The 24,551-nt window shown below is 44.7% G+C and overlaps 1 protein-coding gene across 1 annotated transcript in view; it reads left to right on the top strand.

The window, feature by feature from the left end:
• Positions 1 to 3,507: 3,507 nt before the first annotated feature.
• The window catches only part of LOC135544044 (relaxin receptor 2-like), a 234,767-nt gene continuing 213,723 nt past the window's right edge, over positions 3,508 to 24,551 (top strand). Inside the window, exon 1 of the mRNA XM_064971403.1 lies at positions 3,508 to 3,806. Within this exon, the coding sequence (XP_064827475.1) occupies positions 3,719 to 3,806 (88 nt within the window). The 5' untranslated portion in view covers positions 3,508 to 3,718. The remainder of the gene's footprint in view (positions 3,807 to 24,551) is intronic.

Raw genomic sequence — 24,551 nt, 5'->3', positions numbered from 1 at the left:
GTGTCGGGGATTTGATGGCACCTGGGTCAGCTCTCCATACTCGTCCAGAGGTGCGTGCTAGTCGTCTGGTGAAGACTGTGCCAGCCTCACGCACCAGGCCTCCTGTGCACCTCCCTAGCCCTGCATGTCCTGTGCCAGCTCAGCGCTACAGTACTCCTAGCAGTGCTAACCGTGGCGGGCGTTGTACTGGTCAGGCACCGTGTTATCCGGTGAAATGCACGGTGTCCCCAGTACGCGTGCTTAGCCCGGTGCGCTACATCCCAGCTCCCCACATCTGCCGGGCTAGGGTGAAGATCCAGCCAGGGCGGATGGTGCCAGCCCTGCTCTCAAGATCTCCAGTATGCCTTCACGGTCCGGTCCATCCAGTGCCACCTCCAGGCACCAGCCCTCCTGTGGCAGCCCCATGCACCAGGCTGTCTCTCTGTCTCCTCCCTACAGGGTCTCCCGCCTGTCCAAAGCTGCTAGTCTCCCATCTCTCCAGAGCTGCTAGAGTCTCCCGTCTCGACGGAGCTGCTAGTCTCCAGCATGTCCAGAGCTGCTAGAGTCTCCCGTCTCTCCAGAGCTGCTAGAGTCTCCCGCCTGTCCAGAGCTGCTAGAGTCTCCCGTCTGTCCAGAGCTGCTAGAGTCTCCCGCCTGTCCAGAGATGCTAGTCTCCCGCCTGTCCAGAGCTGCTAGTCTCTCGCCTGTCCAGAACTGCTAGAGTCTCCCGCTTGTCTAGAGCTGCTAGAGTCTCCCGTCTCACCAGAGCTGCTAGAGTCTCCCGCCTGTCCAGAGCTGCTCGAGTCTCCCGCCTGTCCAGAGCTGCTAGAGTCTCCTGCCTGTCCAGAGCTGCTAGTCTCCCGCCTGTCCAGAGCTGCTAGTCTCCCGCCTGTCCAGAGCTGCTAGTCTCCCGCCTGTCCAGAGCTGCTAGTCACTCGCCTGTCCAGAGCTGCTAGAGTCTCCCGTTTGTCCAGAGCTACAAGAGTCTCCCGCCTGTCCAGAGCTGCTAGAGTCTCCCGCCTGTCCAGAGCTGCTAGAGTCTCCCGTCTGTCCTGAGCCGCCAGAGCCACCAGTCAGCATGGAGCCGCCAGAGCCGTCAGCCAGCCAGAAGCTGCCAGGACCGTCAGCCAGCCAGAAGCTGCCAGAGCCGTCAACCAGCCTGAGCTACCTCTCAGTCCTGAGCTACCCCTCAGTCCTGAGCTGCCCCTCAGTCCTGAGCTGCCCCTCAGTCCTGAGCTGCCCCTCAGTCCTGAGCTGCCCCTCAGTCCGGAGGAATTTGTTAAGTCCAGGGGGGTCCCTCAGTCCTGTGGGCCTATTTATTAGGGTTTCCAGGTCAGGGTCGGCGGCAAGGGTCGCCATTCCTAGGAGGCCACAGAGGCGGACTAAGTCTATGGTGTAGTGGGGTCCACGTCCAGCGCCAGAGCCACCACTGCTGACAGATGCCCACCCAGACCCTCCCCTATAGGTTCAGGATTTGCGGCGGGAGTCCGCACATTGGGGGGGGGTACTGTCCCGTTCTGGCCCTAGTTCTTGTGTTATTTGTATGTTTTAGTTGGTCAGGACGTGAGTTGGGTGGGCATTCTATGTTTTGTGTTTCTAGGTTGGTTTTCTGTGTTCGGCCTAGTATGGTTCTCAATCAGAGGCAGTTGTCTCTGAGAATCATACTTAGGTAGCCTGGGTTTCACTGTTGCTTTGTGGGTGATTGTTTCCGTGTCTGTGTTTGTTCGCCACACTGTACTGTTTCGGTTTTGTTCACGTTTATAGTTTTATAGTCATTGAGTGTTCAGTTTATGTTTTTAAATAAACAACCATGGACACTTACCACGCCGCATCTTGGTCCGATCCTAGATACACCTCTTCAGAGGAAGAGGAGAAAAAACCTTTACATCTCTTTACTATTATTTACTAATAAATCATTCTCTCTGCTATTATTCTGACATTTCACATTCTTAAAATAAAGTGGTGATCCTAACTGACCTAAGACAGGGAATTTTTACTTGGATTAAATGTCAGGAATTGTAAAACAATGAGTTTAAATGTATTAGATTAAGGTCTATGTAAACTTCTGACTTCAACTGTACATCAATAGTTACACACTGTGCTCAGTAATTATACACCATTGTGCTCCTTAATTACACAGCGTTGTGCTCAGTAATTATATACAGTTTGGCTCTGCGTATTTTGTCAGTCAGAGGAGATGGGTAATGATTCAACCTCACAGTGACACACAGGTATACTGTATTGTATACACAGGCAGACATATAAAAAGTAGAATGGTAGTGGTTCTCTAACAAGAGACAATAGAGACAATGAATATTCACATACCAAATGAATACACTAGGGCAAGAAAGCACAGATACAGCACCTTACAGAATAGAGAAGAAACTATTGGCAAAGAACTGTATAGAACTAAAAGCTTAATATTGAACAACCAGCAGTACTATACACTGATAGAGTTTCCACAACTTACTTTATACAAGCACACCATCCCACAGATTTGGGAATGAGTCCAGTTGTGTTGGGCAGGGAAGAGGAGCTTGGCGCTCTCTCTGCAACTGCTAGAAGAAGATGGAGAAGCGGCGGCAGGAATTGGGGATCTGAAACCCAAGATTACTGCCTGTGATTGGCTGACTCGACGGTGTGATAAGGCACGTGGCAACCTGGTCCCTAGCAAACAATCGGTTTGGTTATTAGGGCCAGAGGTGTGGAGGGCAAGTTACATATTTTGTCTCTGAGATAGTACTGTGAGATGGTGTGCTAGATGCCAACACAGGTCATTCTGTAACACAATTGGTAAAGCCAAAACTTGTATGGAGGTGATGTCTTGTGTCAGTTCCATTGAGGGTTTGACTAATTTGGATTTAGTTTGATGTTTCTATGACAATTCATGAAAAAACTATTGAGGATAATAGATTTAATTACAATTTTATATAACCTGATTATTACTAGACAATCAACACGAATTTTGATGCAGGTTGTACAAGTAGGCCAGGTCTTTTTTGAATAACTTACACTGTTTTTGATGTTTCTACGACAATCAATACATAAGTTATTGCGAACTAGATATTTAAATGCGTTTTAATATGATTTTATTATTTTATGAAATCATCACTTTACTTTTTATGCAAATCAAAGGTTGTAAAAATAGGCCGGACCTTTTTAGAATAATTAGCATTTGTTTTTATGTTTCTATGACAATCAATTCAAACGTTATTGTAAAAAATAGATTTACCCACGGTATCGACCCACTGTATACACAAACTGAATGCGATTTTTTTCTGCGCGACCTCCCGAGGTAAAATGTAGACAAAAGTATTGTCTCACGAGAATCGTTACCGCTCTTCTCGAAAATGTCTGTTTGCTATAATCAATGTGAAAATGGTATTGGTCTGACTGACTGTCAGCCGCTGCACGAGATCCCTCATTCGTCTTCAGCTTGTTAGGAAGCCCCCCTTACTCGCGTCTGTGAACCCGACTGTGTGTGAAAGAGAGAGAGAGAGAGTGAGATGAAGTCTGTTGACGCACACCGACCAGCTTTTCCTTGCTCAGTTATTAGTCTAGTTTTTTTACGCCCTCTGCTTTAATATAGTGATCTGATATGGGACCGCGTGTCACTGTCACCGTTCCGCTGTCATGTTCGTTACCGGCAGAATGTTGAGCAACACCGGTGGAGTCGCGAGGGAATTCCTAATGTGGAGCGCTATCTGGATCACAGACAACTGACCCCAAAACAAGGAACATGAGACGCGGTAAAGTTCCCATACCGATACTGGATGTACTATCGGCTATTCTGCTGCTCATGCACCTGTCTGAAATGGCAACCAGGGGTAGGTTAAATTGGAATTACCAATATTCTATTTCATAATAACTAAATGTATTACCGATGTTTACCTGCATGGTGCCTATAGTATTTGCTATTGGCACCAGGTAAACTCATTTTCTTCGGCCAGCTGAGAAAATGATTATACTCCTGCATTTATAAAAACGTATAGCATACACTTTAACTTTGTCCCTTGTTCTGTATTTGAATTCAAATGTAGCCTATTTGTCATAGCGCACCGGTTGTGCGTCCAATCATTTTCTATGAAAATTGCAAACGGTTTATTACGTTCGATATGCCTGTTTTACAGACTTCAAAGCTGGCTCACTGTTGTTCACTAAAAGTTGTCTACTGAAACTATAGAATACCTAACCTTAATCCGAACTTCACAACCGGCTATAGTTACTTAAAACCCTATAACTTTAATACATTTTGATCCCTATGCCGGTTGAATATACACTTCTGTTTTTAAAGTCTTCAAGGAATAGCAAGAATATCTGCGTGACTCACACATAATTACCGGGTCTGTTATAGATGATTATGACATCATTGAAAGGTTTTTCACACTACCACTATATTCCATTTGTATCCTATTATTAATCGTTAATTTGGAGAGAGTTTTAAAGAAGTTTTGACCGCAGACGAGGAATTCAACCGTCATAAACACACATCACCACCGAGGGTTCTAATGTGCTTCAATGTATCAACCACCAACAAATACACCTTATCTCCCAATGTTGCATATTACTAGCCAGTGGGTATTAGCTCAGTATTTGTAAACTATTTATAGGTATTATATAATAACAAATGTTTAAACCATTTGCAGGTTTAAAAAAAGAAGAAGTATTTATTCATCAAGGTTGGTCCATCTATGTAACGACTACTACTAGCTTTAAATATATCTTATCACCACTGTACTGTACACTTTTTTAGAAAAAATGGTTCCACAAGGATTCTTCGGCTGTAGGAGAACCCTTTTTGGTTCCAGGTAAAACCTTTTCTGGTTCCAGGTAGAACTCTTTGGGGTTTCATGTAGAAACATCAGTGTAACAGGTTCTACATGGACCTCAAAAGGCTCTACCTTGAACTAAAAAGGGTTCTTCAAAGGATTCTGCTATGAGGACAGCCAGATCATCATTTTAGGTTCTAGATAGCACTCTTTTTTCAGGAGTGTAGTAAATACGTGTTCAGATAGCCTACTATTTGTACAAATTGTAGCCTATTTAATCAATGTGTTCGTTTTTTTAATTTTGAAACTATCATCCCATTATATCCACAAATTGCATAACATATAAACCATGTGCTAACTAGAGTTTATTTTATCACGGTCGGTTCCCATTGAGAGGAAAGAGACATGGTGCAAGACCACAGTAGACTTAATGAAAAATACTTTTCAATGAAGATTCAGAGTTTTAACATTTCAGCAGTGGCCTATCCTGAACATAAAAGGACAAGGGACTATCGATTTCATTGGATAACGTGATTGTTCAGACTCTGAGTTAATCAAATCATTTATATTTACTGTGTAAATCAGAAATTATGATCAGAAAAGTAGGTGCTCCTCACGGTTGAGGGTGTCTCCCAAATACCACCCTATTTGCTATATAGTGTGCATTACTTTTGACCAGACCTGTATGGGCCTTGGACAAAGGTAATGTACTGTTTAGTGAATTGGGTGCCACTTGAGACGCAGCCTGAGTCTCCGTACATGGCGGAACGCAATTTAACCAGTCCTTTGTAGCGCTTGTAACACCAGGGTTACATCCATACGTAAAATGTATACACATGATACAGTATCACGTTTTGGATTAAAAAAAACATCTCTTTAAATGGCATATGTTATTATATATTACTGGATTCCTGCCTGCAATCAGCTTGCCGCTGACTGGTCTCCAAGATGTGAAATTGAGAACTAGGCAAATGCGAGTGCGTGATTCAGGAGGAAGTGTGTGTGGTGTGCGTGTCTATGAGAATTGGGGACAAGCTGTTTGATTGTGTAGAAATAGAATTGGCAGCCGAAAGCTTGGTCCTGAAAAAACGAACTGGGATCCGGTGTATGTCCCGATGCCAGGTAAAAGGAATCAGTGACTCAATAGTCCGAGACTCTCATCGAAGTACAAAACAATCCAATCTCTGCAGCTATTATTGAAAAGATCTCTCTCTCTCTCTGCTCTCTCTCTATCTCTCTCTCTCTCTCGTTGTGTGTGTGTGTGTGCGCTGTTTGTCATGTGTATAATTATAGGAAAATGAAGAGGGACACTTGGCAGGCTAAATTATAACTAGTACAGACAGATTTGATGAGGTGTGTGTATCATATAGTTGTATGAGGTGAGTCACCAGGTGTGTTTGTATGTGTGTGTGTTTGATGTGTTGTCATACACTAATTATACAATATATAATCGGTACTTCGCTGCAGCTGAGTACTCTTGTCCCATGAGACGCACGCACGTGCACGTGCCTGTGTGTGTTTTTGCGGTTCGGATGAAACCTCACATCAAATAGTCAACTGGTGTGTGTGAGTCCGCACAGCCTGTGTGATCTGCCATGTCTGTATGTGTGTTTATGTGCGTGCGTGTGTACCTTCTGTACGCGGCACTCAGTGGAATCTCACAGTTCCAATCGCGCAACAATAGCCACTTCCCTCCTCTGTGTGGGAGGTGTTCTGTCTTTCCCTTCCCTGTGTTTGTGTGTTTGTGTGTGTGGAAAGTGGACTATCCTTCTCCTGTCTATGTGAAGGTGATTTCTACCTCCTGATTGGGCAGTTCAATGGTGAGAAATGTCTCAGTTACCTGGAGCACGAGTACAGGACATCGATAAGCTGCTCCCAAACATTTTATAACCTGCATCAGGAAATTTAGTCTATCATAGTTTAATGCGGGATTCAATGACATTATGAAGGGCAGTTGAGAACAGCTGAAGATTTGCTCTCTGCTTGAGGATTGGATCCACCCTAATCATTTGGCTTCCTGGATTAGTTCACAGCATTATAAAACAATTACTTATCAATGACCCAAGCCCATCTCAGTTAATCCCTACCATTGTGTCACTGAGAAAATGTACATTATCCCACGGGAGTTGGAAGACATAATGTAAGTAACGTAATTAATGTCCCTCTTACTGTCCTGAATGCTTCTGCTGATCCTACAGCTATTGTATGCAGTAATCATGTGCCTATGAACCAGAGTTATACTGTTAGCACTGAGGTGGTGTGCCCAAGTAGGAAGTCCACTGTGTGCAGCTCACCCTGCACACATGAGAATATCTACTTCTGATAAGTTTCCCAGTAAAGCAATGAAAACAAAAGGATCCCAGAAAAGTGCTTAAAATAGCCCACGTTAACATATGTAGCTTAAGAAACAAGGTTCATGAAATCAATAATTTGCTAGTAACAGATGACATTGCTATTCTGACAATCTCTGAAACTCACCTAGATAATACATTTAATGATACAGTGGTAGCAACACATGTTTATAGCATCTACAGAAAATACAGAAATGCCAATGGTGGAGGTGTTACTGTTTAGATTCAGAACCACATTCCTGTAAAACTTTAATAGGATCTCATGTTAAATACTGTAGAAGTAATATGGCTACAGGTTCATCTGCCTCACCTAAAGCCCATTCTGGTGGGAAGCTGCTATAGACCACCAAGTGCTAACAGCCAGTATCTGGATAACATGTGTGAAATGACTAACATGGCGCCGGAGAAGAAGGCAGACATTTTGTGAGTCCCTAACCAATTGTGTTTTATTGTTCGTTTATTTGTGTTATTTGTAACTTATTTTTTGTTAAATTATTTTGTACTTAATGTTGCCGCTACCGTCTCTTATGACTGAAAATAACTTATGGACATCAGGACTGAGATTATTCACCGCGGACTGGCAAAATCCTTTTTTTCCTTTAACGAGTCTGCTTCCTCGGGAACAGGCCCAAATCCCTGTCATGTGTGTGAAGAGGAGGCGGAGAGGAAGGGGCCAAAGGGCGTGCTGCCTTCTGAGAATTCGTTGGCAAATAAACCCCAACTTCCTTCCATTCTGCTAGCAAATGTGCAATCTTTGGATAATAAAATCGATGACCTACGTGCAAGATTAAACTACCAACGGGACATTCAAAACTGTAATATCTTATCCTTCACGGAGTCGTGGCTGAACGACGACATTATCAACATGCAGCTGGCTGGTTATCCGCTGTACCGGCAGGATAGAACAGCGGCTTCTGGTAAGACAAGGGGTGGCGGACTATGTATTTTTGTAAATAACAGCTGGTGCATGATATCCAAGGAAGTCTCGAGCTATTGCTCGCCCGAGGTATCTCATGATAATGAGATGCATTGCACCATAAGCAAACAAGAAAACGCTCATCCAGATGCGATGTTTCTAGTAGCTGGAGACTTTCGGCAGGGAAACCTAATTCTGTTTTTCCAAATTTCTATCAGCATGTTAAACGTGCAACCAGAGGGGACCACCTTTGGACCACCTTTACTCCACACACAGAGACGCATTCAAAGCTCTCCCTCGCCCTCCATTTGGCAAATCTGACCATCATTATATCCTCCTGATTCCTGCTTACAAGAAAAAATTAAAGCAAGAAGCACCAGTGACTAGATCAATTAAAAAGTGGTCAGATGAAGTGGTCTATATCATCGACTGCATCCTTATGTAATACATGTATCACTAGCCACTTTAACTATGCCACTTTGTTTACATACTCATCTCATATGTATATACTGTACTCGATACCATCTACTGTATCTTGCCTATGCTGCTCTGTACTATGCTGCTCTGTACCATCACTCATTCATATATCCTTATGTACATATTCTTTATCCTCTTACACTGTGTGTATAAGACAGTAGTTTAGGAATTGTTAGTTAGATTACTTGTTGGTTATTACTGCATTGTCGGAACTAGAAGCACAAGCATTTTGCTACACTCGCATTAACATCTGCTAACCATGTGTATGTGACAAATAAAATTTGATTTGATTTGATTTGATTTGATTTACAGGACTGTTTTGCTAGCACAGACTGGAACATGTTCCGGGATTCCTCCAATGGCATTGAGGAGTACACCACATCAGTCATTGGTTTCATCAATCCATCGATGATGTCATCCCCACAGTGACCATACGTACATACCCAAACCAGAAGCCATGGATTACAGGGAACATCCGCACTGACCTATAGGCGAGAGCTGCCGCTTTCATGGAGTGGGAAATCTTGCTATGCCCTCCGACGAACCATCAAACAGGCAAAGTGTCAATACAGGATTAAGATTGAATCGTACTACACCGGCTCTGACTCTCGTTGGATGTGGTAGGGCTTGCAAACCATTACAGACTACAAAGGGAAGCACAGCCGAGAACTGGCCAGTGACACAAGCCTACCAGACGAGCTAAACTACTTCTATGCTCGCTTCGAGGCAAATAACACTGAAACATGCATGAGAGTACCAGCTGTTCCGGAAGACTGTGTGATCATGCTCTCCGCAGCCTATGTGAGTAAGACCTTTAATCAGGTTAACATTCACAATGCCGCAGGGCCAGATGGATTACCAGAACGTGTACTGCTAGGATGCGCTGACCAAATGGCAAGTGTCTTCACTGACATTTTCAAGCTCTTCCTGTCTGAGTCTGTAATACCAACATGTTTTAAACAGACCACCATAGTGCCTGTGCCCAAGAACACTAAGGTAACCTGCCTAAATGACTGACAACCCGTTGCACTCACGTCTGTAGCCATGAAGTGCTTTGAAAGGCTGGTCATGGCTCACACCAACACCATTACTAATACTATTCATTGATTACAGCTCAGCGTTCAATACCATAGTGCCCTCAAAGCTCATCAATAAGCTAAGGACCCTGGGACTAAACATCTCCCTCTGCAACTGGATCCTGGACTTCCTGACAGGTTGCCCCCACGTGGTAAGGGTAGGTAACAACACATCTGCCACGCTGATCCTCAACACAGGGGACTCTGAGGGGTGCGTGCTCAGTCCCCTCCTCTACTCCCTGTTTACTTATGACTGCACGGCCAGGCGCAACTACGCCTCTTCAACTTCAGGAGGCTGAAGACATTTGGCTTGGCCTTTAAGACCCTCCCAAACTTTTACAGATAAAGGTATGGCAACTGCGCCACCCGCGACCGCAGGGCTCTCCAGAAGATGATGCGGTCTGCCCAACGCATCACCGGGAGCACACTGCCTGCCCTCCAGGACACCTACAGCACCCGATGTCACAGGAAGGCCAAAAATGTCCGGGAACTTGCAGGTGCCTTGGTGGGTATCTCACATCAAGAACCGGCAAATTGGGTGCAGTCCATAAGGAGGAGATGCACTGCAGTACTTAATGCAGCTGGTGGCCACACCAGATACTGACTGTTACTTTTGATTTTGACCCCTCCCCCCCTTTTGTCCAGGGCCACATTATTCCATCTCTGTTAGTCACATCTGTCGAACTTGTTCAGTTTATATCTCAGTTGTTGAATATTGTTATGTGTTATGTTCATACAAATATTTAGTTTGCTCTCAAATATGGAGTATGTATAGATTGCTATTAGTTTGTTCACATTCATTTATTCAACAGTAAAAAATATTAATATGAATATTTAAATGAATATCTCAGTTTGAAGGAAGTTGCTAACTCGCGCTAGCACAATTGCTAACTAGCATTAGCGCAATGACTGGAAATCTATGCTAGCAGATACCCATAGACTTCCAGTCATTGCGCTAATGCTAGGTAGCATTGGCTCGTGAACCTACCTCTAACTTCCTTCATACTGGACGTAGAGACATACAAATTGTATCCATGAGTTCATCTGACTCTGCCAAAATCCCTTAAATCCCATTAGCCCATCACAGCCCTCATATAGGATTGCACATTTAGCAAATCACCAGCAGAGGGAGTTCTCTTTAAATCCATTTTCCCATACACTGTGTTGTGGGTTCTCATAACATGTTTCATAACTTCAGAATTAGCACAGAGCCCACTCTGGAAATGTGATGTACTTGTACAGTATATTGTTATTGTTAAAATGAACAAAATCAATAAGGGTAGTTTGGAGATTCATATTTTTACTCTTGAGTAAATTCATGTGAAAATGTGTATTTCAGAATCTAAACATACTCTTTAAGTTAGAGCAGAATATAAGGACTATGATGACAGCAAGATGTTGTCTGTATCATGGATGGTTCACAGCTCATAAGGTCTTACAGGAGGCATGTATACTTTAGATCTAAAAACGGCCAAAAATTGACAATTTCATCATTATTTTCAAAATAATTGTTTGTGATATGTTAAATGACAAATACTTTTAAATATCCTTCCTTCCAATTAAGTTACTATGTGAGAATTGGCAGAACAATTTGAGATCACCAAAAGTATTTTCCATCCCACTGGCATGGATTTGTCCATTCCCTATATAGTAAACTACTTTGACCAGGCCCCATAGGGCTCTGATGAAAAGTATATCGAGCAGGGTTCCCCAACATGCAGCTCGTGGTGGTTTCATTTGTTCCCCCCCCACCTCCCCCATGTTTTCTGAGCCCAAAAAAAATGAATTTTGTAAAATGTTTTTGTTGAGAAATTTCAACGTTGGACATAGACTGTAAAACACCACAAAATCTGCTCCAAGTGTACAATTTTGTAAATCTGTTCCCAAGTATTCCCACGCATAATATAGAGACACGTGATCGTATATACAAATGAAAGCAGGGTATGAACTGATTATGCTTTAGTCAAATATTACACTACCGTTCAAAAGTTTGGGGTCACTCAGAAATGTCCTTGTTTTTTGAAGAAAAGCAAAAATGTCCATTAAAATAACATAAAATTGATCAGAAATACAGTGTAGACATTAATGTTGTAAATAATTATTAGCTGGAAATGGAAATAGAAACGGTTGGAATATCTACATAGGTGTACAGAGGCCCATTATCAGAAACCATCACTCCTGTGATGCAATGGCACGCTGTGTTAGCTAATACAAGTTTATCCTTTTAAAAGGCTAACTGATCATTAGAAAACCCTTTCCTGTTCTAGAACACCATAGTTCTAAGAGTTCTATTCTTTCCAATTCCAGTAGTTCCATTCCTACAGTTCTAAGTGTTCAAAGTTTTTGCTCTCTGTAGTGCTGCAGGTCCTCTCTGCCTCAGTGTTGTAACAAGCATTTTGCTACACCCGCAATAACATCTGCTAAATACTGTACATTCGGAAAGTATTCAGACCCCTTAACTTTTTCAACATTTTGTAACGTTACAACCTTATTATAAAATGTATTAAATTGTTTTTTTCCCGATATACACACAATACCCCATAATGACAAAGCAATAACAGGTTTTTAGAAATGTTTGTAAATGTATACAAAATAAAAACAGATATCACATTTAGATACAGTGCCTTGCAAAAGTATTTGGCCCCCTTGAACTTTGCGACCTTTTGCCACATTTCAGGCTTCAAACATAAAGATATAAAACTGTATTTTTTTGTGAAGAATCAACAACAAGTGGGACACAATCATGAAGTGGAACGACATTTATTGGATATTTCAAACTTTTTTAACAAATCAAAAACTGAAAAATTGGGCGTGCAAAATTATTTAGCCCCCCAAAAAATACAGTTTTATATCTTTATGTTTGAAGCCTGAAATGTGGCAAAAGGTCGCAAAGTTCAAGGGGGCCGAATACTTTCGCAAGGCACTGTAAGTATTCAGACATCTTTACTCTCTACTTTGTTGAAGCATCTTTGGCAATGATTACAGCCTGGAGTCTTCTTGGGTATGACGCTACAAGATTGGCACACCTGTATTTGCGGAGTTTCTCCCATTCTTCTCTGCAGATCCTCTCAAGCTCTGTCAGGTTGGAGGGGGAGCGTCGCTGCACAGCTATTTTCAGGTCTTATCAGATTTTCAAGTCCGGGTTCTGTCTGGGCTACTCAAGGACACTCAGTTACTTGTCCCGAAAGCCACTCCTGAGTTGTCTTGGCTGTGTGCTTAGGGCCGTTGTCCTGTTAGAAGATGAACTTTCGCCCTGGTCTGAGGTCCTGAGCACTCTGGAGCAGATTTCCATCAAGCATCTCTCTTTACTTTCTGCCGTTCACCTTTCCCTCGACTAGTTTCCCTGCCGCTGAAAAACATCTCCACAGCATGATGCTGCCACCACCATGCTGATGATGCCAGGTTCCCTTCAGACCTGACACTTGACATTCAGGCCAAAGTGTTCAATCTTGGTTTCATCAGACCAGAGAATCTTGTCTCTCATGGTCTGAGAGTCTTTAGGTGCCTTTTGACAAATTCCAAGTGGGCTGTTGTGCCTTTTACTGAGGATTGGCTTTTGACTGGCCACTCTACCATAAAGGCCTGATTGGTGGAGTACTGCAGAGAATGTTGTCCTTCTGGAAGGTTCTTCCATCTCCACAGATGAACTCGAGCTCTATCAGAGTGACCATATGGTTTTTGGTCACCCCCCTGACCAAGGCCCTTCTCTCCTGATTGCTCAGTTTGGCCGGCCGGCCAGCTCTAGAAAGAGTCTTGGTGGTTCCAAACTTCTTCCATTTAAGATGGAGTCCACTGTGTTCTTGGGGACATTAAATGCTGCAGACATTTTTTTGGTGCCCTTACCCAGATCTGTGCCTTGACACAATCCTGTCTCAGAGTTCTATGGACAATTGCTTTGACATCATGGCTTGGTTTTTGCTCTGACATGCACTGTCAACTGTGGGACCTTATATAGACAGCTGTGTGCCTTTCCAAATCATGTCCAATCAATTGAATTTACCACAGGTGGACTCCAATCAAGTTGTAGAAACATCTCAAGGATGATCAATGAAAACAAGATGCACTTGAGCTCTATTTCGAGTCTCATAGCAAATGGTCTGAATACTTATGCAAATAAGGTATTTTGGTTTTTTATTTTTAATACCTTTGCTAAAATTTCAAAAAACCTGTTTTCACTTTGTCATTATGGGGTATTGTGTATAGATTGCTGAGAAAAAAAACACAATTGAATGAATTTTAGGTTATGGCTGTAACATAGCAAAATGTGTATGTGACCAGTAAAATTTGATTTGATTTAATGTGCAGATAGTTCAAGTACAAAAGAGAACATAAATAGACATAAATATGGGTTGTATTAACAATGGTATTTGTTCTTCACTGGTTGCCCTTTTCCTTTGGAAACAGGTCACAAATCTTGCTGCTGTGATGGCACACTGTGGTATTTCACCTAATAAATATGGGAGTTTGTTTTCTATTCTTAGTGGGTCTGTGTAATCTGAGGGGAATATGTGTCTAATAGAGTCATACATTTGTGACCCACCACCTGGATTCGGACATATGTAGCAACATTTTTTTATTATTATTTTTTTTACATTGGATAAAAGTAAAGTCTCCAGACCTAGAAAATTGTATATCATACACTGTAGGTGAGGAACAATAGGAAAGTAATTCTGCTTTGAAAGTTGTTGGTCCACCTATTGGAGAGCTCTTTTTTTTGTCTACACCCATTCAGCATCGTAAGCACCTTCTTAAGCCTTATCCCCACCCATCTCTTTCAGGGCACTTGCTTAATGGTTTGTGAAATATGTTGTGAATGTATTGTAATGTTTTTTAAATTGTTTAACTCCCTTAATTTTGCTGGACCCCATGAAGAGTAGCTGCTGCCGTGGCAATAGCTTTTTATTTATTTTTATTTATACAAATTCTCATGGGGATCCATAATAAATACAAATACAGATGCACATGTGAGGCCATGGTGCTAAACAGAGTAAGTAGTGTAGTAAACGACAAACGATTTCAAGATTAAAAGTGGTGAAAGTAGTAGCCTACAATAAGGAAAAACTCCAGGTAAAAATACCCTTCATCTCGTCCTTGGCCTACATTCTAATCTGACTTTGGTGCAGGTGATGTTGTTCATCACATTACTGTCTCGGGTAAACACACACTGTATCAAATAAAATCAAACTTGGTGTGGCCTGTGATCAGGAAGTGAAGTTCCAGACTGTGGTTCAGGTAAAACATGTGCTTGCTTGGGCCGGCACTTTTTTGGGGGAGAGGCATTAGATCATTCTCCTTGTATGACTGGTGGAGGAGAGTCAGGCGTGTTCTACTGATGCTGAAAGACAAATTTGAGATACAGATATTTTAGCATTATTCTACAACAGATGGCCGTAATCAGACATAACTGGCGAACTGGATGGGTCATGTAATCATCTGGCAAGTTTTTTGTTTAGACATGTAGCTAGCTAGTAAGCTAGCAAAACAATGAACCATAATCCCAACCCATAGGGTACTAGCAATACAAACTGATTGTCATAGCTAGCTAAAGCTAACCAACTAGGTTCAATGTTAGTTAGCGAGCTAACATTAGTCTACCACTAGCAATGCAAATGGCTTTCAGAGATACAAATAATATTACTACACAGATCATACATGTAACGTTAGCCAGCGAGCCAGCTACCGTTAGCTAGTTAGCTAACAGTACGCTTTAACTTGCAATGAAAATGGCTTTCTGACAACAACAAAAAAATGTATAATACCTGAAAATGTAGCTACTCTTCCCGTATACATGGATGAACGCTTCACGGCAGACTGGAACCCCTTTCATTAAATAAGATGTCCTGTGCTGTTTCTGTTTTGTACAACTTGCTTGGCCCGTTGTGTCAAGTCACTCTGGTTCACACTGTGTGCAATGACAGTGTGCAATGATGTAAGAATGATCAGATCTTTCTCCCTCTCTGTCACAGATGCCATGGTTGCCCTTAGTTTGAAGATGTAATTCAGAGACAGGTGTTTTATACAACAGCCTTCTGTGTTCTCTTTTCGACTCGACCCGAATTTGCAATCATAGTCCAGAATTGTATTAATCTCCTTATCATAGGGGATTTCCTCATCATCTGATTCATTTTCAGAGTCAGAGTAAGAGTCAGCATGGCATGATCGCCCTCCAGAAAGTAGTCCAACTCAACTTTTTACATGAACATTTTTGTCATTTTGCAGACGTTCTAGCTAAACAATGAACCATATGAATACACTACCTCTTCGACAAAGAGGTAGTACATTCATCTAAAGATAGCTAGATCGGACAACCACATATCACAGGCATGGAAAGTACATTTTTCTCAATATTGTAGCTATCAGTAGAGTCAGAGCTTGAGGGTGGGGGGGGTCAAGTGCAAGTGCTGGTAAAACAGGTGGAGGAGGATTATTTAAGATACTGTTTGAAGAGGTAGGGTTTCAGATTTTTTCGGTAGTTGGGCAGGGACTCTGCTGTCCTAGCTTCAGGGGGAAGCTGGTTCCACCATTGGGGTGCCAGGACAGAGAAGAGCTTGAAATGGGCTGAGTGGGAGCTGCCCTCCTGGGGGTGGGACGGCCATGAGACCTGAGGTGGCAGAATGGAGTGATCGGGTTGGAGTGTAGGGTTTGGGCATAGCCTGAAGGTAGGTAGAGGCAGTTACTCTTGCTGCTCCGTAGGTAAGCTCTATGGTCTTGTAGTGGATGTGAGGTTCGACAGGAAGCCAGTGGAGTGTGCGGAGGAGCAGGGTGACATGGGAGAACTTTGGATGGTTGAACACCAGGCGGGCTGCAGCATTCTGGATAAGGTGGAGGGATTTGATGGCACAAGCGGGGAGCCCAGCCAACAGCGAGTTGCAATAGACTAAACGGGAAAGGACAAGTGCCTAGATTAGGACCCATGCTACTTCCTGTGTGAGGTAGATGTTGTACTCTACAGATGTTGTAGAGCATGACTCTGCAGGAGCGAGTCACTGCTTTGCTGTTTGCAGAGAATGACAAGGTGTTGTCCAGGGTCATGCCAAGGCCTTCCCCGGGAGGAAGAGTAGCTCCGTCTTGTCGAGTTTGAGCTTGAGGTGGTGGGCCGACATCCAAGTTCAGATAGCTGCCAGGCAGGCGTGTTGCCACCTAGGTGTCAGTTGAATGTCGTCCGAATAGCAATAGTAGGAGAAATCATCTGAGGATATGATGGAGCTGATTGACTTGGTGTATGGAGGAAAGAGGAGAGGGCCTAGAGCAGAGTCCTGGGAGGCAGCATTAGTGAGAGTATGTGGTGCAGACACAGATCCCCTCAACGTCACCTGGTAGGAGCGGCCTTCCAGATAGGGTGCAATCCAAGAGTCTGAGACACCCTGAGAGGGTGGAGAGGAGGATCTGATAGAGTCTGAGACACCCTGAGAGGGTGGAGAGGAGGATCTGATAGAGTCTGAGACACCCTGAGAGGGTGGAGAGGAGGATCTGATAGAGTCTGAGACACCCTGAGAGGGTGGAGAGGAGGATCTGATAGAGTCTGAGACACCCTGAGAGGGTGGAGAGGAGGATCTGATAGAGTCTGAGACACCCTGAGAGGGTGGAGAGGAGGATCTGATAGAGTCTGAGACACCCCGAGAGGGTGGAGAGGAGGATCTGATAGAGTCTGAGACACCCTGAGAGGGTGGAGAGGAGGATCTGATAGAGTCTGAGACACCCTGAGAGGGTGGAGAGGAGGATCTGATAGAGTCTGAGACACCCTGAGAGGGTGGAGAGGAGGATCTGATAGAGTCTGAGACACCCTGAGAGGGTGGAGAGGAGGATCTGATAGAGTCTGAGACACCCTGAGAGGGTGGAGAGGAGGATCTGATAGAGTCTGAGACACCCTGAGAGGGTGGAGAGGAGGATCTGATAGAGTCTGAGACACCCTGAGAGGGTGGAGAGGAGGATCTGATGGTTCACGGTGTCGAAAGCAGCAGATAGATCTAAGAGGATGAGAACAGAGGAGAGATAATCAGCTTTGGCAGTGCGGAGAGCCTCTGTACCTCTAGCCTGAATAGTTCGGGTCAAGAAGATCATTCTGAGAGAGATAACGAGAGACTTGATCAGAGACGACACGCTCAAGTGGTTTGGAAAGAAAAGAAAGAAGGCATACAGGTCTATAGTTTGACTTCAGATGAGCCGAGTGTTGGTTTTTTGAGGAGGGGAGCAACTCTGGCCATTTTGAAGTCTGAGGGGATGCAGCCAGTGGTCAGGAATGAGTTAATGAGGGAAGTAAGGAATGGGAGGTCTCCAGATATGATCTGGAGAAGGGAGGAGGGAATGGGGTCGAGCGATCAGGTTGTTGGGTGGCCAGACCTCACTAGTCGCAGGATGTTATATGGAGAGAGAGGGGAGGAAGAGAGATCAAGGCGTAGGGTAGTTCTGTGTGAGTGAGAGTTTTTCCCATTGACTTTTATAAATAGTGCATGATAAATTCCGGGCAGAAATGTTATTGAGAGCAGTAGCAACACTTTTGCAGTTCTTCGTGATATCTTTAAAACAAAGCTGCAGTAGCAAGGATTATCTACACATACTGAGCAGTTCATTTTATAGACAGTGGCGTGCTACATGGTAGACCATTCCGAAGTCATCTCTCGGCATGTCCATCCCACCTCATTATCTCAGCCAATCATGGCTAGCAGGAAGGTTGCTGACTTTTTCTGGGCTCATAATTTATCAATTTATCAATCAATGTATAATTTTTTTTTAATCAATTTTATTCGTATTTACAGATTGAATACACATTTGTTATTAAGGCACATGAAAGATCACATGTACCAGAAAGAATTTCTGCCAAAAAACGCATTTTGATAAAAATAAATACATTCACATTCAAATTCCTCTCCTGTGAAGTAGTGACCTGCGACATACAGTGGGGCAAAAAATTACTTAGTCAGCCACCAATTGTCCAAGTTCTCCCACTTAAAGATATGAGAGAGGCCTGTAATTTACATCATAGGTACGCTTCAACTATGACGGACAAAATGAGGAATGAAATCCAGAAAATCACATTGTAGGATTTTTTATGAATTTATTTGTAATTTCCAGAACCACAGGGACCTAGTGAATGACCTGCAGAGAGCTGGGACCAAAGTAACAAAGCCTACCATCAGTAACACACTACGCCGCCAGGGACTCAAATCCTGCAGTGCCAGACGTGTCCCCCTGCTTAAGCCAGTACATGTCCAGGCCCATCTGAAGTTTGCTAGAGAGCATTTGGATGATCCAGAAGAAGATTGGGAGAATGTCATATGGTCAGATGAAACCAAAATATAACTTTTTGGTAAAAACTCGTCTCGTTGTGCTTGGAGGACAAAGAATGCTGAGTTGCTTCCAAAGAACACCATACCTACTGTAAAGCATGGGGGTGGAAACCTACTGTGAAATCATGCTTTGGGGCTATTTTTCTGCAAAGGGACCAGGACGACTGATCTGTGTAAAGGAAAGATTGAATGGGGCCATGTATCGTGAGATTTTGAGTGAAAACCCTCTTCCATCAGCAAGGGCATTGAAGATGAAACGTGGCTGGGTCTTTCAGCATGACAATGATCCCAAACACACCGCCCGGGCAACGAAGGAGTGGCTTCGTAAGAAGCATTTCAAGGTGCTGGAGTGGCCTAGCCAGTCTCCAGATCTCAACCCCATAGAAAATCTTTGGAGGGAGTTGAAAGTCCGTGTTGCCCAGCAACAGCCCCAAAACATCATTGCTCTATGGGAGATCTGCATGGAGGAATGGGCCAAAATACTAGCAACAGTGTGTGAAAACCTTGTGTAGACTTACAGAAAATGTTTGACCTCTGTCATTGCCAACAAAGGGTATATAACAAAGTATTGAGATAAACTTTTGTTATTGACCAAATACTTATTTTCCACCATAATTTGCAAATAAATTCATTAAAAATCATACAATGTGATTTTCTGGATTTTTTTTTCTAATTTTGTCTGTCATAGTTGAAGTGTACCTGTGATGAAAATTACAGGCCTTTCTCATCTTTTTAAGTGGGAGAACTTGCACAATGGGTGGCTGACTAAATACTTTTTTGCCCCACTGTACGCCTAGTTTCCTGAAACGAGTCACACTGGGCAGGAGGTTAGGAAGTGCAACTCAGTTTCCACCTCATTTTGTGGATAATGTGCACATAGCCTGTCTTCTCTTGAGAGCCAGGTCTGCCTACGGCGGCCTCTCTCAATAGCAAGGCTATGCTCACTGAGTCTGTACGTAGTCAAATTTGGTAAAAAGCCAATTTGACATTTGCCCAGTGTTTTTGCAGAGGAAATGTACAGTGACTTGCGAAAGCATTCGGCCCCCTTCAACTTTGCGACCTTTTGCCACATTTCAGGCTTCAAACATAAAGATATAAAACTGTATTTTTTTGTTAAGAATCAACAACAAGTGGGACACAATCATGAAGTGGAACAACATTTATTGGATATTTCAAAAAAAAATTACAAATCAAAAACTGAAAAATTGGGCGTGCAAAATTATTCAGCCCCTTTACTTTCAGTGCAGCAAACTCTCTCCAGAAGTTCAGTGAGGATCTCTGAATGATCCAATGTTGACCGAAATGACTAATGATGATAAATACAATCCACCTGTGTGTAATCAAGTCTCCGTATAAATGCACCTGCACTGTGATAGTCTCAGAGGTCCGTTAAAAGCGCAGAGAGCATCATGAAGAACAAGGAACACACCAGGCAGGTCCGAGATACTGTTGTGAAGAAGTTTAAAGCTGGATTTGGATACAAAAAGATTTCCCAAGCTTTAAACATCCCAAGGAGCACTGTGCAAGCAATAATATTGAAATGGAAGGAGTATCTGTCAGGACCCGGTTTCGAACCTGGGTCTCCGGAGTGAGAAACAGTCACTTAACCAACTGAGCCACGAATAGACAGCAGAACCCAGAAGATGAGGCAGACACAGCAGTACTTAAGACGGTGTATTTAATAAAGAAAAAATCCTAAAATACAAAAAATGGCAAATCCAAAAGGTGGTAGGAAAAACACAAAAAGACCTCAAAAGAAACTCACCAAAAATAAACAAAAACAAAAAAAAGAATACCACAAGAACGTCACCCGGAATCGACAAGAGCACACAGAACACTAGGGCAGGGTGCTAACATACAAACACAGAGCACAGAACTGAGGGAAACAAAGGGTTTAAATACAATCAGGGGAAACGAGACACAGGTGCAAATAATAATGGGGATCAAGGGAAAAGCATAGGGACAAAAAGCACAATGGGGGCATCTACTGACCAAAACCCGGAACAACCCTGGCCAAATCCTGACAGAATCCCCCCTAGGAACGGCTCCTGACGTTCCTACCAGCTCTCTCAGGGTGGAGGACCCTGAACTGACGAATGAGTTCAGGGTCCAGGATGTCTTTGGCAGGAACCCAGGAGCGCTCCTCAGGACCGTAGCCTTCCCAGTCCACCAGATACTGCCAGGACCGCTGCACCCGGCGGGAATCCAGTATCCGGTGGACGGTATAAGCCGGCTGGCCTCCAATGACACGAGGCGGAGGGGGAGGTCTGTCTGCCGGGACAAGGGGAGAAAAAACAACAGGTTTTAACAATGACACATGAAATGTGGGATTAATCTTAAGGGATCTGGGTAAGTGTAGGCGATAAGAAACTGGGTTAACTCTCCTGGCAACCTTGAAGGGACCGATGTATTTTTGGGACAGCTTGCGAGACTCCACCCGTAGAGGTAAGTCTCTTGTGGAAAGCCAGACTCTCTGGCCGGGCGCAGGGTAGGCCCGGGACGGCGACGTCTGTTGGCTTGTTGTTGATACCTCTGTGAGGAACGCATCAGATTAAGACGGGTCTTCCTCCACATAAGCCGACAGCGTCTGACGAACCTCAAGGCTGAAGGCACTCTGACTTCTGCCTCCTGGTCCGGGAACAATGGAGGAGCATAGCCAAACTGACACTCGTGCGGGGACATACCAGTGGAGGAGGAGCGCAAGGTGTTGTGCGCGTATTCGGCCCAAACAATAAAGGATGACCATGTGGACGGGTTGTCACGAGTCATACATCGGAGGGTGGTTTCCAGCTCTTGATTCATCCTCTCTGTTTGGCCGTTGGACTCCGGATGGTACCCTGAAGATAGACTGGCAGAAGCCCCCATGAGTTGGCAGAAGGCCTTCCAAAATCTTGAGGCGAACTGGGGACCTCTGTCAGAAACCACATCTTGAGGAATGCCGAAGACTCGGAACACATGATTAATTACCAACTCAGCCGTTTCCTTGGCAGAAGGTAACTTAGTCAGAGGGACGAACCTGGCCGCCTTTGAAAACCTGTCGATTATGACTAGGATAGTAGTATTGCCATGGGATGGAGGAAGTCCAGTAATAAAGTCCAATGAGATATGGGACCAGGGTCTGTGGGGAACAGGTAAAGGGTGAAGGAGTCCTTGAGGGCGGAGGTGAGAAGATTTGCCCTGGCAGCACACTGGGCAGGCATTGACGAAAGTGGCAACGTCTTCTCTTATGGTAGGCCACCAGAACTTACGCTGGATGAACTCCAAGGTGCGACCTACGCCCGGATGACAGGTAAGGCGAGAGGAGTGCCCCCACAGAAGGACCTGAGTCCTCACTGCCTTGGGGACAAACAACCGATTGGCAGGGCCTCCTTTAGGGTCCGGTTCGCTAGCTTGAGCACGTCTCACGGTATCCTCAACTTGCCACGAGATCGGAGCCACAATCTTAGCAGCAGGAAGGACAGGCATGTCCGTGTCATCTCGAATGGCAGGAGCGTAGACTCGGGACAGGGCATCCGGTTTGAGATTCTTCGACCCGGGCCGATAGGTGAGGATAAACTGGAATCGATTGAAGAAAAGAGACCATCTAGCTTGTCTAGAGTTCAATCGCTTCGCCTGCTGGATATACTCCAGATTTTTGTGGTCCGTAAGCACTTGAAACGGGTGAGAAGCCCCCTCGAGCCAGTGTCTCCATTCCTTCAATGCCATCTTAACCGCTAGGAGTTCACGATCCCCCACATCGTAGTTCCTCTCAGTCGGGGTAAGCCGGTGTGAGAAGAAAGCGCACGGATGAAGCTTCTTGTCTTCACCCCTCTGAGACAGGACAGCTCCAACACCAACCTCTGATGCGTCTACCTCCACCACAAATGGTTCATCCGTAGTCGGTAGTATCAGGATGGGAGCAGAGAGGACGCGCTGCTTGAGTCCTTGGAAGGCCGTCTCAGCTTCTCTTCCCCACAAAAACCTTGCATTGCCACCTTTGGTTAAAGCTGAGAGAGGAGCTGCCACCAAACTGAAGTTCTTGATGAACTTGCGGTAAAAGTTTGTGAAGCCCAGGAAACGCTGAACATCCTTAACGGATTTGGGGGTGGGCCAATCCGCTACTGCCCCTACCTTCCTAGGGTCCATTTGGACTTGACCGGGTTCCACTACAAATCCCAGGAATTGTACTCGGGATGAATGGAATTCACATTTTTCCGGCTTAACGTACAGATGGCTGTCCAGGAGGCGTTTGAGTACTTGTCTGACATGCTTAGTGTGTTCTTGAAGGGAGCTCGAAAAGATGAGGATGTCATCCAAGTAAACGAACACAAATATGTTAAGCATATCCCTAAGCACATCGTTTATGAGCGCTTGGAACACCGCTGGGGCGTTGGTCAGGCCGAAGGGCATCACCAAGTATTCATAGTGACCAGTAGGCGTGTTGAAAGCGGTCTTCCACTCGTCACCAGGTCTGATCCGCACAAGATGGTATGCGTTCCGCAGGTCAAGCTTAGTGAAAACAACTGCTTCCTGGAGCAGCTCGAAGGCTGTGGCCATAAGGGGTAGCGGGTAACGGTTACGGACGGTTATGTCATTGAGTCCCCGGTAGTCGATGCAAGGACGTAATCCACCGTCTTTCTTGGCCACAAAGAAAAACCCTGCTCCCGCCGGGGAGGTGGATGGACGCATGAGGCCTGCTTCCAGAGCGTCCTTGATGTAGGTATCCATAGCAGCTCGTTCGGGTGGAGATAGGGAAAAGATCCGACCCCTGGGGGGCAAGTGCCCGGAAACAGGTCGATGGGGCAATCGTAAGGTCTATGGGGTGGTAGCATGGTGGCCCTCTGTTTGCTAAACACCAGTTTGAGGTCATGGTAACACTCGGGAACTCAGGTCAGGTCGATGGATTCTAAAGACTCGGGAGTAGAACTCGGGAATTCTGGAAAATACAAGTAGCTTGGCACGTAGGACCCCACTGCTTGATAGTGCCCACAGACCAGTCGATGTGAGGGTTATGGCTGTGAAGCCAGGGGTATCCAAGGACGAGAGGGAACTCGGAACCGGAGATCAAATGAAAGTTCATCAATTCCTGGTGTTGTGAAACTGAAAGTCTCAAGGAGGTAGTGACATGAGTGACAAGTCCAGATCCCAAAGGGCTTCCATCCAATGTAGTAACCCTCATGGGGTCACTTAGAGGTTCAGAGGGAACGCCATTCTCCTTCGCCCAGACACCATCCATGAAGTTACCTGCGGCTCCAGAGTCTACCAAGGCTTGAAGGTGAAGCTTGTGGTTGTCCCAGGAGAGGGTGACTGGAATGAGCAGACGGGAGTTGGACGGATGGGAGGAGGTTATGTTTCCCGTTACAGTTCCCCCCGGTCTGTACGGGACAGAGCGTTTCCCTGGAGCCCGGGACACGTGGAACGGAAATGGCCCGGTTTGCCGCAATATAGACAGCGTCGCTCCCTCATCCGGCGGTCTCTCTCAGCCTGGGAGATGCGTCCAATCTGCATGGGTTCCGGTGGAGCCAGCGATGATAAAGGTGGGGACTCGGAGCTGGGACTGATAGGGGCTAGAGGTCTACGGTTGAGTTCTCTCTCTCTCAGATGCTGGTCAATGCGTGAGGCCAACTTGATCAGGGACTCGAGATTGTCCGGTGGTTCCCGAGTGGCCAGTTCATCTTGGATAGTGTCGGAAAGGCCTTTCAGAAAGCACACCGTGA

Source organism: Oncorhynchus masou, chromosome 8 (genome assembly GCF_036934945.1).
Source record: "Oncorhynchus masou masou isolate Uvic2021 chromosome 8, UVic_Omas_1.1, whole genome shotgun sequence".
Classification (NCBI taxonomy): Eukaryota; Metazoa; Chordata; class Actinopteri; order Salmoniformes; family Salmonidae; genus Oncorhynchus; species Oncorhynchus masou.
Note: the sequence above shows the minus strand (reverse complement) of the source record. Positions and strands in the feature narration are given on the sequence as shown.